The sequence below is a fragment of the Meles meles genome, chromosome 1 (genome assembly GCF_922984935.1).
Source record: "Meles meles chromosome 1, mMelMel3.1 paternal haplotype, whole genome shotgun sequence".
Classification (NCBI taxonomy): Eukaryota; Metazoa; Chordata; class Mammalia; order Carnivora; family Mustelidae; genus Meles; species Meles meles.
In genome coordinates, this window is record NC_060066.1 from 46,587,285 (window position 1) to 46,602,256 (window position 14,972).

The 14,972-nt window shown below is 36.8% G+C and overlaps 1 protein-coding gene across 1 annotated transcript in view; it reads right to left on the minus strand.

The window, feature by feature from the left end:
- Positions 1 to 14,557, minus strand: part of RIPK2 (receptor interacting serine/threonine kinase 2) — a 31,433-nt gene extending 16,876 nt beyond the window's left edge. The window contains exons 1-4 of the mRNA XM_046012691.1: positions 14,133 to 14,557; positions 10,269 to 10,422; positions 8,191 to 8,346; positions 304 to 461 (exon numbers count right to left, since the gene is read on the minus strand). Coding sequence (XP_045868647.1) covers positions 304 to 461; positions 8,191 to 8,346; positions 10,269 to 10,422; positions 14,133 to 14,305 — 641 coding nt within the window. The 5' untranslated portion in view covers positions 14,306 to 14,557. The remainder of the gene's footprint in view (positions 1 to 303; positions 462 to 8,190; positions 8,347 to 10,268; positions 10,423 to 14,132) is intronic.
- Positions 14,558 to 14,972: the final 415 nt, after the last annotated feature.

The following is a 14,972-nucleotide window of genomic DNA, read 5'->3' on the forward strand; positions in this document are numbered from 1 at the left end:
TTTACCACACTTATGAGAGAAGACTAAAAATTACATTAAAATGTAGCTTTGGGGCACCTGGGTGGCTCAGTCAGTTAAGCATCTGCTTGCAGTTCAGGTCATGATCCCAGGGTCCTGGGATGGAGCCCCACATCCAACTCCCTGTTTAGTGGGGACTCTGCTTATCCTTCTCCCTCTGCCTCTCCTCCCACTTGTGCTCTATCTCAAATAAATAAAATTTAAAAGAAAATAAAATGAAGCTTCAAAATTCTAATTAATCTTGTTTTTAGACAAGGTTAACTCTGAGCAAAAGTAACATCATACCTATAGATATCATGCTTGACGCTGGCTCTTGATTTTTGTCCAGGTTCATAGTTCTCAGGTGGCATATAGATAATTGTCCCTCCTTCTGGTGAAGATTTACTAGTTCGTGATTGTGAGAGGGACATCATACGCCATTTTGATAAACCAAAATCTGCAATCTGTAAGGGAAAAGAGTAAATAATTGAATTTTAAAATGTTTTCTTTAAAAAAAAAAAACCAAGAACTGTCTTTATTTATATTCATTGTATTTAGGTATGAGACCAGAGGAAATGTTCTATATAAATATTTAATTTCTACATATTCTATCAGTTTCTTAATACATTAAACTCTAGAGTACTGAACCCAATAACTCTTGAAGCAATACATACTGACTTAAAGTTCAGCATAATGTCACAAATTTTAAGATGGAGACCGAGTTTTGAAAAATTAAACCAGAGTATTTTTTGTCTTAAATTCTGAATGAGCATATATGTCAAACATTACTTTTTAAGATAAGTAGTTTTTCAGCATGTGCTTTCAAAATTCTCCTACACCCCACAGAACTGTGAAACTACTGGTATCTAATATGACTGCAACTGGGCATTGCCTGCAACTTCAGATTTATGTGTTCTTATTTACAATGCCCTAAAAATAGCAACCTTAAATTCTGAAGCAAGTAAAATTCCAATATAGTATATAGGTCATTATTATATGATTTGTGCCTACCACTAAAAGAATCATATCTGTTGGCAACAGTTTATTTAGCATATAAAGATTATTTAAGTCCATGATAAGGAATGCCTAAGAATTATTGGTGACATTCTACAGTTTTGATATATTGTTTAGTTTTGCTTCACTTGTAAATTTTGTGTAGATGTTACACAAAATCTTATAACTCCCTATTTAAAAGGTTCCTTATTTTTAAAAAAATGGAAGACAACATATAAGAACAGAAACAGTATTTAATAACAGTCTGTGAAGTGTGTAAACCTGGTGATTCACAGACCTGTACCCCTGGGGATAAAAATACATTATATGTTTATTAAAAAAAAAAAAATTGGAAGGGGAGGCGAACCATAAGAGACTATGGACTCTGAAAAACAACCTGAGGGTTTTGAAGGGTTGGGGGTGGGAGGTTGGGGGAACAGGTGGTGGGTAATAGGAGGGCACGTATTGCATGGAGCACTGGGTGTTGTGCAAAAATAATGAATACTGTTACGCTGAAAAAATAAATAAATTTAAATACTGAAAAAAAACATTTAATTTAAATTACTTCGATCTTCACACTGCATAAGTTAGAGTCAACAGAGGGAAAAGAACTCTATCTAGCACACCATTTGTGTTTCAATTACTTAACTCTAATATTTTTACTAGTTTTAATAGGAAAAAATTTGTTTAGTGTTTAGATGAATTTGATATTAAAAAATATTACTCTAAGGGAGGGGACAGACTATATACATTTTTCCATACATTATTAAAATAAAAGGGTAAGTCTAAGAAAAAAAATAGAAACGACCAAGAGAAAACATGGTGCCAATACATGAAAAGCTAAGCTGGATTCTCAAAGGCAATATACCACATGGCTAAGAACATAGGTTGTAGAGCCTAAAGTTGTATTATATTTATATTCAAATTCTACCACTTAATTAAATGTGTGTGAACTTGAGGAAGTTTTAAATTTTTCTGTGTCCCTGTGTGATTGCCCACCTGCAATCTGGGGATAAAAACACTGTCTATATTGCAGGGTTGCAGTGAGAAAATTAAATGACTGATTCTAAGCAAAGCATTTAGAACATTATCACATAATAAGTGATCTATGTGTTAATATTATTAATGTTTTGTATACAAGTTGCTCTTATTCACTACTATCTGTTCTTCCCCCCTACCCTCTAAAACCAAAAACCAGCATTCCACTTGCACATTTACTAGAATAGTAAGCATTACTATGATAAGTAGAGTTTATTTTTATGCCACAAGTGAAAAATGCTAAAAAAAAAAAAAAAATTGAGATGTGGTCTCACCTTATACCTGAACCATAATTTGCAAATTACTGGGCTAAATGTTGGTTTAAATACAGTATTGTAGAAAATGTGTTCCTGAGCTTGCTTCCTTATGTGCTCCTTTACCAACATCTTCATCTTTATTTTCAAACCTGACCTAAAAACCTTAATCAGAAATCTATGAGCTGATTTTGTTTGGTTTTCACATGGTACTTTATTTCTCCCCTTTCTTCTTCTTCTTCTTATCATTCAGCCATGAAGACAGAGAATAAGAACTTTCCCATTCTACAGATCTTAACATGCATTTTGAAGCTAAGGGCTTTCTTTTTAACTAAAAAGATGATTTTATAAAATCAGAGGAAATTAAAACAAACTACTCATAAAAATCATCCACAATCCTCTCACCCTATTAGAATAGCTATTTTCATTTACATATATTATTCTTATCTACAAAACTATAAAGTTATCATGTAAGAAGTTATGAAGAATAAACCTGAAGTATTCTGGTTCCCACACCGGCCTGAGAATAGCAGAGAAAGTGAATATGGCACATATAAATATTTTCATTTCAAAAAGCCTATCACTAACTAGTTCATTGGTATCTAAGGTGCACTAATGGACACTTGATAGATAACCAAACTGAATGTACTCTTTTTAAAGTAGAAAAGTCTCAGTTGACCTTAATCAGAGTAAATATTTTTCTTTCAGATACTATGTTTCTGGTCAGCATTCCAGTGAGAAAACTTATTTCAGAAAATGGTAGCAAGATGTAAACTTCCATTTAATTTCGTTAAGTATTTTTATTTTTTTAAAGATTTTATTTATTTATTTGACAGACAGAGATCACAAGTAGGCAGAGAGGCAGGCAGGGGGGGGGGAAGCAGGCTCCCCGCTGAGCAGGGAGCCAGACACAGGGCTTGATCCCAGGACCCCAGGATCAAGACCTGAGCCTAAGGCAGAGGCTTTAACCCAGGTGCCCCATGTTAAGTATTTTTAAAGATATTTTGGGGGCACCTGGGTGGCTCAGTGGGTTAAGCCTCTGCCTTCGGCTCAGGTCATGATCTCAGGGTCCTGGGATCGAGCCCCGCATCGGGCTCTCTGCTCAGCAGGGAGCCTGCTTCCCCCTGTCTCTCTGCCTACTTGTGATCTCTCTCTCTGTAGCAAATGAATAAAATCTTAAAAAAAAAAAAAAAAAAAAGATTAGCAATTGTTGTATACAGCTGGAGGCTTCATGAGTGCTTGTATATTCTTTAAAAAAAAAAAAAAAGATATTTTGCACTTCATTTAAAGACTTTTCCAAGAAGATATGTAGAGTAAATAACCATTACTTTTTCATGGTTGGTGATGAACTTTGACTTTTAAGGGACATTTATAAATTAGAGTAAAAAGTAGAGACACATAGGATGCATGTAAAAGAATGTTGCTAATTTATAAGAATAGTATTAGAAAGGTCACAGCTCTGTATATACGAAAAGTAATAAAAATTACAAAAACTAAACAAAGTCAAACTATTCTAAATTCTGTTCATAGCAAAGACCTGTTGGTCAGTGAAAAGAAGAAAGTAGGAATCATTACCTATTACTTTGCCTCTGTTTACTCTGTTAACTATAGTTTCCAGACTGAGATGAAGAAAGTAAAGTCCAAGGACATTGAAAAGTTTAAAAAGTGCAAATCTCAGGTTATTTTATGTATATTTCAGGTTATTGAGAAAACTTGCAAATACCTCCATGGTGCTATTAGTGTTCTTTGTGGGACAGAATGGAGAGGCACTATAGGATATGAGAAGAGTAAATGACATTTTGACTTTCAAAAATGAAAAAAAAATGTTGATTTTGCATATCTACTTATTGGTAAACACTATTGGTAGACACTTTAATCCCTGCTTAAAAAATTTAGAAAATTTAATATAAGGGATGCCAGCAAGAATTCATGAAAAAAAATAATACCAGACCAGTGGTCAATTTCAGGTCTCATGTGCTACATCTCAAGAGCTTGGCACAATGTCATTGCTGCTCCATAAATATTTACTGAATAAAATTATGACCAATTTCATTTCGTTTTTTGACAGTAGTAGTACTGTTAAAAATTAAATGTTAAAACAGTTTACATATTATAAAACACTTTGTTATTTTATAATAACATGCTGGACTATTACATTATCAGGCCTATCTGGTATATATAGAAGATATGGAATTCACTCATTTGTTTATTCAACAAATACTTAGTTAATGCTTCAGTATGGCATGTGCTGAGCAGGTGTTAGTTAATAAAATAGACTAAATTTCAGTCTTCATGGAGTTTATATTCTAATTGGGGGAGAGAGTCAATAAACACATTAGTAAAAATATTATGATGGATGGTGAACAATAATATGAAGAAGCATAAATCAAGATACAAAGACACAGAGGAACTGGGTGGGTCATCAGGGAAAGCCACTCTGAAGATGAGGGAGTAAGCCAGTAGGAGAACTGGAAAAGTAGTCAAGCAAGGTCTCATGATTACATTTTTTTCTTTTTTCTGATGATATTCTTAAGAACAAAATGGAGAAATATGGGCAGTATAACAGTTCTTTTATAAGTATTCCACACAAGATTAGTGATTATTCTCCAAAAGTGCTAATTAAGGATTGATATCGACCTGGAGGGAGGTTCTAAGCACCATGTTGTGTGGCTCTGATCCGAGTACTGGTTAATATTTAATCATGACTTAAAGATACAAAAACTAGCTAATTAAATCTGAGGATGACACAAAGCTGGGAGACAAGTTAAAACCATTGATCTACAGAAATCATTCTGAAAAAGATCTTAAGAGGCTGAAGTGATCACTCAAATCTAACAAAATAAAATCTGATCATGTTCAAAAAGTATTTTCAAAGTATATGATAAGGAGATGTGGCTTAAGCAATAATACCTGAATAAAAGAACCTCTCAGGGCTTGTTGATGCTACACCTAATTTAAATGTTGTGATATGATCACCACACCCCCCCCCCCCAAGTCAACGAATCATTAAGTATTAAAGTGTTTAGGGAAATGACACTTCCATTCAAGTCTATATTCATAAGGTCATATTAGGAGTATTTTGTTTCATTGTGAGGATAAAAATTGAACAGACGTTTAAACACTGAAGCATCTGGATAGCACCTGCGATTAAAACCAATGTAATAAGGAAACTGGCTGAAGAACTAAGGATGTTCAGAAGAGAGAAGGACAAAACACAAGTGTATGCGAGGCACAGGGAGATTACAGCCATCTGCAAACATTGACAGGACTGTTATATGGGAAGTAGAATTGGACTTATTCAGTTTATCACAAAGAATAGAATAGGACCCATGGATGAAAACAAAGGGAAGGTGTTTTGATTGATAATATAAGAAAATGTCACAATAATTTAAGTATAGATATTAAGACTCCCCTGTCATAGACTAACTTCCTTGGGAGACAAGGGACTATTATAGTGAGCACCCAGGGACTTGCTGACCAGTAAGGCACTTCCACCTATGTGGTTATAGCTGATTTATAATAGATCAGTTTCTTTTTTCAGTATTATTGAGATGGCAGTTTGCTTTTTTTCCTTTCCCCTCCCATTTTATTCTGGGGAGATGAAGTGCCTTTAACAGAGATTTTTTTTTTTTTAATTTAACTTTTCTCACATTTTTTGTATTAATTTTTCTATTGTTTCAACTTCCCTGTTATTTTTTCTTTCAACAGTTTTTGGCATTTACAGTAATCTCCAATTACACATATTATTATAAGAAGTATAGCAAAATAACATAAAAATAAAGTGAGTTACATTTTAGTATTAATTACTTAGCAACTACTTTTTATTTGCTGTCGTCCATTAGATACAGGGTAAATTATGAAATCACTACTACATCTGGTGCCTTTAGGCACCTAAATCTTATGCTTTCTACAAAAGTTAATTCAAAGTGGATCCTAGCTTTAAATGTAAAACATAAAACTCTAAAACTTTTAGAAGATAACACAGAAGAAAATCTTCAATACCTATGGCTTGATGAAGGCTACTTAGATATGACAGCAAAGAATCACCATAAAAGAAAAAAAAACCAATAAATTGTACTTCATCAAAATTAAAACTTTTCTGGGGCGCCTGGGTGGCTCAGTTGGTGAAACCTCTGCCTTCAGCTCTGGTCATGATCTCAGGGTCCTGGGATTGAGCCCCGCATGGGGCTCTCTGCTCAGCAGGAAGCCTACTTCCTCCTGTCTCTCTACCTGCCTCTCTGCCTGCTTGTGATCTCTCTCTCTGTCAAATAAATAAATAAAATCTTTAAAAAAAAAATTAAAACTTTTCTTTGTGAAAGATCCCGTTGAAAGGATGAAAAGAACAAACCACCAAAAGGGAAAAAATATTTGTGAACTACGTAGCTGATGAAGAACTCGTATCTAAAAATTTTAAAGAACCCTAAAAACCCAATAATAAAAATCCAAAGGGTCCAATTAGGAAATGGGCTTAAGACATGAAGAGACATTTCACTGAAAAGGATATACAGAGAGCAAATGAGAAAGTGTTCAACATCATCAGCCATTAGGAAATGGAATTAAGACTGATGAGCTATCACTATACACCTATTACAGTGCTAAAATAAAAAACTGTGACAATACCAAATGCTGGTCAAGATATGGAAAAGATAGGTCAATCATTCATTGCTGGTAGGATGTACAAAGGAATAGCCCCTCAAAAATAGTTTGGCAGTTTCCTAAAAAATGAAACAAACCCTCATCCAGCAGTTGCACTCTTGGACATTTAGATAATGGAACAAAAACTTATGTTCGTTCAAGAAGCTGCACAGGACTGTCTGTAGTTTTTTGTTTTTTTTTTTTAAAGATTTTATTTATTTATTTGACAGAGAGAGATCACAAGTAGACAGAGAGGCAGGCAGAGAGAGAGAGGGAAGCAGGCTCTCCACTGAGCGGAGAGCCCGATGCGGGACTTGATCCCAGGACCCTGAGATCATGACCTGAGCCAAAGGCAGCGGCTTAACCCACTGAGCCACCCAGGCGCCCCTGTCCGTAGGAGTTTTATTGTAACTGCCAAAGACTGGAAAAAATACAAATACCTTTCAGTTGGTCAATGATTAAACAACTTTGGTATACGCATACCATGAAATACCATTTACCAATAAAAAAGAACCACTATTGATATAAGCAACAACTTGGATGGCTCTCAAAGGTATAATGCTAAGTAGACAATGTTAATCTCAAAATACCACATACATGGTATGATTCCACTTATACAGCATTTTCCAAATGACAGAATCATAGAGATAGAAAACAGATCAGTGGTTGTCATTGGTTAGGGATAGTGGAAGGGGAGGAGATGAGTGTGAATATAAAGGGGTAGTATAAGTGATATATTTATGATGATAGAGTAGTGCTGTATCTTGCTTGCTGTGATGGTCACATATGTGCTAAAGCAACACAGAAACTATATACATGCGTTGTACCAACGTCAAATTCCTGGACTTGAAATTGTACTGTGTGATTGTAATTGTACATGTAATTGAATTGTAATTGTACACGTAATTGAAATTGTACATGTGATGTAATCACTGGTAGAAACTGAGTGACAGGTTCATGAACCTTCTTGTGTATTATCTTTGCAACTTCCTGTGAATCTATAATAACTGCAAAATCAAAAGAAAAAAAAGGCTTATTTGATAATTTCAGTTAAGGACATAATGACTTTGTATTTTGTACCATATCTATCTATCTCTGGAGCCTAGGAATAAATAAGCCTCTGAAGATGGAAGAAAGGATAATGAAGAAAAGGACTGTAGGTTATGGAAAACAGAAAGGATATTAAATTGGTTAGGTAGAGAAAAAACCACTAAAAAGTCTTTAAAACCATTAATCTCAAGGACGCAGATAAATGTTTTTTATAAGTAATTACCTTAACATGAAATTCATTATCCAATAAGATATTTTGAGTCTTCAAGTCATGATGAAGTAGAGGAGGATTCATATTGTGCAGGTAGTTTACACCCAGTGCAATTTCATGCAGGATGCGAAATCTCAGAGGCCAAGCAACATCGGGATATTCCGTTTTCTTCATATACATGAAAATAAATAAAATGAAAATAAGTGACCATATTCACTACATTTCCACTTAGAAAATTAAATATTCCATGTGGAAATACAGTATAAATAAAGGTCAAGACATATGTTCATTTTTTATTACATAGTATCATGGTATCAATTTGACATTATTTAATATCCACGTATATCTTAATTTCTTCAATTTTAGAAAAGATAATAATGACTTTATAGTACTGATATTTTCTTTTAGTTTATGTTAGTAATACAACTACATGGTATTGACTCTTCTTTCTTCATTTAACACAGTTTTCAATTTTTTTCTTTTTCTGTGTAATACCCAAACACTTGTCTATCCTCACACCTATCTCTTATTCTATGGTTCATATGAAGTAACTTACACACACACACATACACAGAAAATTTCTTTCTAGTACATACCAAACCATCAATTCAAAATTCATAATTTAAGTTTCCTATTGATATAAAATCATACCTTATTATAATAATTACATCAATTAAAATTATGACATATTCATTTACTAAGCATGAACATCCTATACTTCTTATCATATAATTTTTATATTCTAGCTTGAAAAATTAGTCTTTGGGAGTTTTGCCTTTGTGAAAGAGAAAAAGATCATCTTCATTTTTAAGTATATATAATGCAGATATATTTAAAATATAATGTTTTACATATCCTGGTACTTACACTACATAAAAGTTAGTGTACCTTCCCAGGAGAATGAACATACTTAGAAAAATTTCTTCTGAAAATTATGTAGTTCAAAAAAGTCATAAGACCTCTGTGGGTTGGGAGTCCCTTGAAGGAGGCTCTTTAATTTCTAATGGGCTCCAATTTTGGGCATCAGAGTATCTAATGGGTACTGGGGTGTGAGAAGAAAATATCAGAATTTATATTTATATTCATTTTTTTAAAAATGAAAATTTGCTTAAGGAACATTTGTATCTCAATTGCTGTGTTAGTTATACAAATCTTATACACAGACATCAGTTACTATAATCTCTCCTTGTCTCAAGTGGTCCCATCATAAATAGTGATATACTTTGAAATAAAGAGGAAGTCACTACATGAGTGGCTGACAGTGGCACCCATTCTCTCTTATTGCTTACAGAACACTGTGATGTATCAGAATTTAGGAGCATCCACTAACTGGATTTTGCAGATGCCATTACCAGGTTTTAACTAAACTAACACTCACAAAACAGACCAAGTGATTTAAAAAAGATTTCTGGAGAAACTGCAGGTTGCAAATAGTATTAATAATATAAGCTCATGCAAACAACAATAGATGAATACACACAACTTGAGACTAAGGATCCACAAATTTGCTTACTGATAAGAATGAGGGCCCATCCCTCCAGTTTGCTCACTGATGGGATTCAGAGTCAAAGCCAGAATAACTAGTACCTGGATAAAAAGGTAAATGGCTCATGCCATTGTCTATCATTGGTACTCAGAGACAGATTTACTTGGTCTATTCAGAACTTTATGAACTGGTATTATAAACATTTAATTTGAATCCTAAATTGTTTTTAACATAAAATAAAATCTAGCTTAACTAATAAGACAGTGTACAGAGTTTATTTCTGTAGTGTACAAAGTTTGTCTCTTCTCTCTCCCTCCCCTACCTCTGTATATATACATGTAGTTACTGGAATTCAGTTTAAACCTCAGGATCAGTAACCTAAGCAAAATAACCTCAGTCCTACAGAATGCAGGGCCTGAATCTCTGGTATTTTTAACAACACAAAAGAAGCCATAAATTGTCTAACTTTACCACTGTAATTGTTTTCCATTATTCTTTTTTTGACTCATCTACATCTCTCCAAATAATCTGATCAAATGTAAAACCAAAACACCAAACAGCCTGAATAACAGAATTATAGCTACTAAAAATGCACAATACTTACCCTATGTAGGAGTTCATTTAATGATCCATTTGGCATGTATTCCGTAACTATTCCCAAAAATTCAGGCTCATTGCAAATTCCCAAAATTGGAAGAATGTAACTAAATCTAGCTTTGTGTAAAATTTCAGCTTCTCTTAAAACATCATTTCTTTCACTAAAGAAAAAAAATGTATAATTATTTCAAAGTAATGAAGAATATACAATAATCATGCCTATAACATTAAGACTAGATTTTTTCCCATTAATTGACCTCATCTAAATTATGCAACTTCTCTGTCCCTTAGTTTTTTCATATTTAAAGTAGATAATATCTGCCCTATATACATTCCACAGGTCTGTTTAGAGACTATAATAACTTCTCTGAGTCACTGACTGAAAAAAGTGCTGTATACACACGTTATTATACTTTCCTAGGAAAGGGAAAGGACACAATATTTGAGTAAGTTTATAAAATACATTGATATTAGAATTATTGCTGTTTGAATTAATTACAGTTTATGTTGTACTAGATTATATTTGATTAGAGTATTTTATGCTAAATTTCATGGTTGCATACCATGTACATTTTTTCCAGACATTTAAATAATACACTTAAATGTTACAGATTTAAATGACTAGATGATAAATAGTTGCATAAGGGTCAAAAATGCTTAGAAATTATATAGTGGAACTCAGGAAAAGACTTCGCCTTTCTCTCTCGTCTGCATGTCCTTAGGACCTGAAACAGTACCTGGTAGATATCTAACAGATACGTATCAAATGTATTCTAGGAAGTTACTAGTGAAGGTTGTGTTTGGAAAATGGCAGGTTATTTAATATGAATCAGGATACCTAACAGAGCATGTGAAAGGAATGAAGGTGAATAGGGTACGCCAGAGCCTCATCTCAGAGCCCTAAAGTCAGGTAAGGATATTTACACTCTATTCGGTAGTTACCAAATTGTGATTGCAGGTTTTTGAGCAGCGTAATGACAGGAGCAGAACAAACTTTTAGGATTATTAACTTGGCAGAAGGATGTTGGATCAGCAGAAATGGGCAGAGTTTGAAAGTCAGGTATTAGAATATTACAATACTAATTAAAGATGTGAAGCAATGAGAGTCTGAAACTATAAAGGTCACAGTGAAAATGGAAAGAAAAACACTAGCTGAATAGAATGTCCAGGTGGTAGTAACTAAGATAGACATATATTAAAAAAAAAAAGCAAGGGAACTGGAGATATCACTGGTTTTTACCATGGACAGATGTGTTGGTAGCAGCAATAACAGAATAGTAAGTTTATTGGGTAAGCAATAATGTTTATTGGGTAAATAATGATGATTAGTTGGTGCATAAACCACTCAAGCTCTGGATGAATGGCTGTTGAAATAGGAAAACAATAGACATTTCACACCAGACTATGAGGTTTGCTCTAAAAGCAAACAAAAGGCAAAATAAAGCAAAAATCTTAGTTATTTATATTCTAAATAGGACATATATATATGTTTCGAAATTCAAGAGTTTCAAGCAGACATAAAGTAAAAAGCTTTTTCCTTCTCCCTTTTCTTCAGCCGCTTAATACTTCAACTGTGAGGCCACCTATTATTCAGTTTATGAGACCTGTTTTAATTAAATTTATCTTCCCTAAATTGAAACAGTAAGAGATTGAAGTCAATAAGAAGTACATCTTATTGTTAGCATTTACAGGGAGACAGAGAATGGACTTAAAGATTTCTGGGTACACTGAAAAAAAAAAACTGTAGAGAGAGCATGCTGGTGAAGTCTCAGTGATATTTAATATATGTGCTATCTCTCATTAAGAATATCAGGCATTCTTCCTTCTATTGTGATCCCATTATGTGTCAGCCACTTTATATATATTATCATCTGAAGACCAACCCTCTAAAGTTGGTTACCTTAACACACTCTATATGAGGGCACTGAAGCTCAGATAAATAATTTTCTAATAGTCAGGCCAACATTAAGCGGCAGGGTTGGAGTCATGTTTGAATTGCAGTTGTAAGACTCCAAAGCCTGCGTTTTTTCCATTCCACTGCTTGATCAAAGAAAGAAAGGATCAAGGAAACTTCTTGAATTCAGATTTCAGGAAGACTGAGTGAGTGGCAAAACAGAAAAAGCCAAAAATAAATAGGTCTAAAATGGGTTTTATATTTTTAAAAACAAAGAAGTTAAATACACCTTTCACAGATATATCACCAAAATACCCAAATCAAAATTTCAGTCACAAAACAGTTATGTCATCTACACCGTGTTTGAAAAACCAGTCAGACACATCTACACATAAAGGAGACTCTTGGGAAAGGGCCACTCATTGGGCAGAAGTCAGATTACAGGGAATGACTCACTGATCACTAAAATAAAAACATGTAACTGCACATAAACTTATTTTCATCCAGATGGTGTCAAAGAACAATTCAAATCTTTTCCACAGCAAAGCCCATGTACATGCATTTATTATTCTCACTTTATAAGTGAAGAAACCGACACCCTGTGAGTCAACTGCATAGCCTAGTTCTATGTTCGGATTACATAAATACTGCTAATGTTAACATCTTAGGTAACAGGTGGGAGAAAGAACCTGATGCAGTAATGCCAGAGGGTTTAGCTTGTCCTTATGACATCTTTGACAACAGAATTTCCACCAATTTCCTTAAGAATTTTAGGTTATGAATATTGTTAATAAGAATCGAAAGGGTTAGAGGAGCAGCATCCAAAACAGGAAGATCAACTTGCTTTAGAATACCTAAAGGGTCCATTAGGGTTAGATAGCCATAAATTTACATAGCTGAATGCTAAAATATTTTCAGCCTTTCTAACCAACCACCACCCTTCAAACTTGACTACATATACATTTGCACATTCGCCCAGCACTTGCTCCACAGAACTCAAGGCCCATGTGAAACAGACACCACATCTTCTCTATCAGCAGATCTGGATTATGATATACAAAAAGTGGGAACAATCCCCAGAGGTGTCCCAAATTTACTGTGAGATATGGCCCACCCGAGCCTGATACCAAGACAGCAAAGGAAAGCTACAAGCAGATGAAGTCCAGTAACACTGGCAGGGCTGAAGCTGAGGGATTTATCTGACACTGGATACTCACAGCCTCTGACCAATCAGGCACCCAGAATGATGAATTCTGACATTAGACACAGGGGGAGGAGAGGAAAGTGTTGCAATCATGGATGTTAACTCACTAGGGACTGAATGCAGGGCCTAGTTAAACCTCTACTGGAAGGCAAATACACAAGACTAATGATTAGACCCACTGACTGATACATTCGATCACAGGTCAATCAATGGTATAGGACTGAAATGTTTTTCTGGAAACAGAAACTAATACTAACTTTCCCTTAAAACCCAGACAGTAGACGGAAATTGTTCAGGACGTGAGAGACATTAAAAATTTTCTGGTCTTAAGTTTAACTGGCTTCTAATTCAGTGTATTGTTAGCAAAATAATACACTTCTCCTCTGGGGACAGGCTTCGCTGGGACAGAGGCAGGAGAAACTAGACCAAATGGAGTTTGGTATCTCCACTTTCATGACCACACGTAATAAACCACAAACAAAACAAAAACAACCAAAGGCCCACGCCGAAACACCCTGACATTTGTGTCGGGAGAGAGGAAGCCCAGGAATAAGAGGGACGGAGAAGGGGAGGGCAGTGGAGAGGAGAGATGAGCAGAGGAATGCGAAGGGTGCGTCTTCAGAGAAGCCAGTTTTCCCCACCACGCAAGCCCCCAGGCTTGAAGGGCTGCCCAGAGGTGAAGAGGCGGGGCCGACCCCAAGTGTAGCCGCCGTTTGGGATCCAGAGCCCGCGGGCCCGGGGCTGATGTTCGGGGCTTCGCTGGGGTGTCCTACCTGTCGAGCAGCGGGGTGTGGATGTGCAGCTGCTTCACCGCCACCTGAACGCGCCAGTCTGCGTGGCGGGCGGACGACACAGTACCTGACGCGCCGCGGCTCAGATAGCGCAGGTCGGCGAGCTTGTGGCAGGGAATCGTGGGCAGGGCGCTGCTGATAGCCTCCCGGTCCATCGTCGCGAACCGCGCGGGCGCTCAGGCCGCTGGCCGGCTCTGGGTGTGCCCGCCGCTTCGGCGGTTTCCGGGGCTCGTCCGCTGCGCTCGGGCGCCCGCACGCGCCCCGCTGTGCGGGAGCTGGAGCGGCGAGGCACTTCCCGCGGCGGGACACTAGGTCACGAGGCAGCCCATGCCGCGCGCCAGCCGCTGCTTTTCTGGAGCCGGAGCGGACTTTCTTTTCTGGGGACCGGAGTTTACTCTACCCGGGCTACGCGCAAAGGAGGAGCTTCCTCCCCAGACCTGGCCCTCCCACCCGAGCCGGACGGTCCGGGCTCCTCCCTCCCGAAACTTCTCAGGCGACGTAAGCTGCGGACGCTGGGGCGGGGAGAGGGGCCCCGGCCGGCGGCCCTCCTCACAGGCTCTCGGCTGTGCCCGGGTTTGTCCGCCTCCCGGCGCGGCGCCCACGCTCTGGGCGACACCCGCGGGGCTGAGGCGGGATTTAGGGATGGGGAGTCAGGGACGCTCATTTTCTCTTCTCTCCCAACTTCCAGGTTTGGAAAAGTTTTCTCTGAGGGGGAAAAAAAATTCCTGTCAGCAGCCTGCTGTCCGATTTTGGTCAACGTGTTCTCACACCACAGAGGAATCTCCTCGGAGCCGCTAGTCGTGGAGGAGTCGCCAGAGCCCA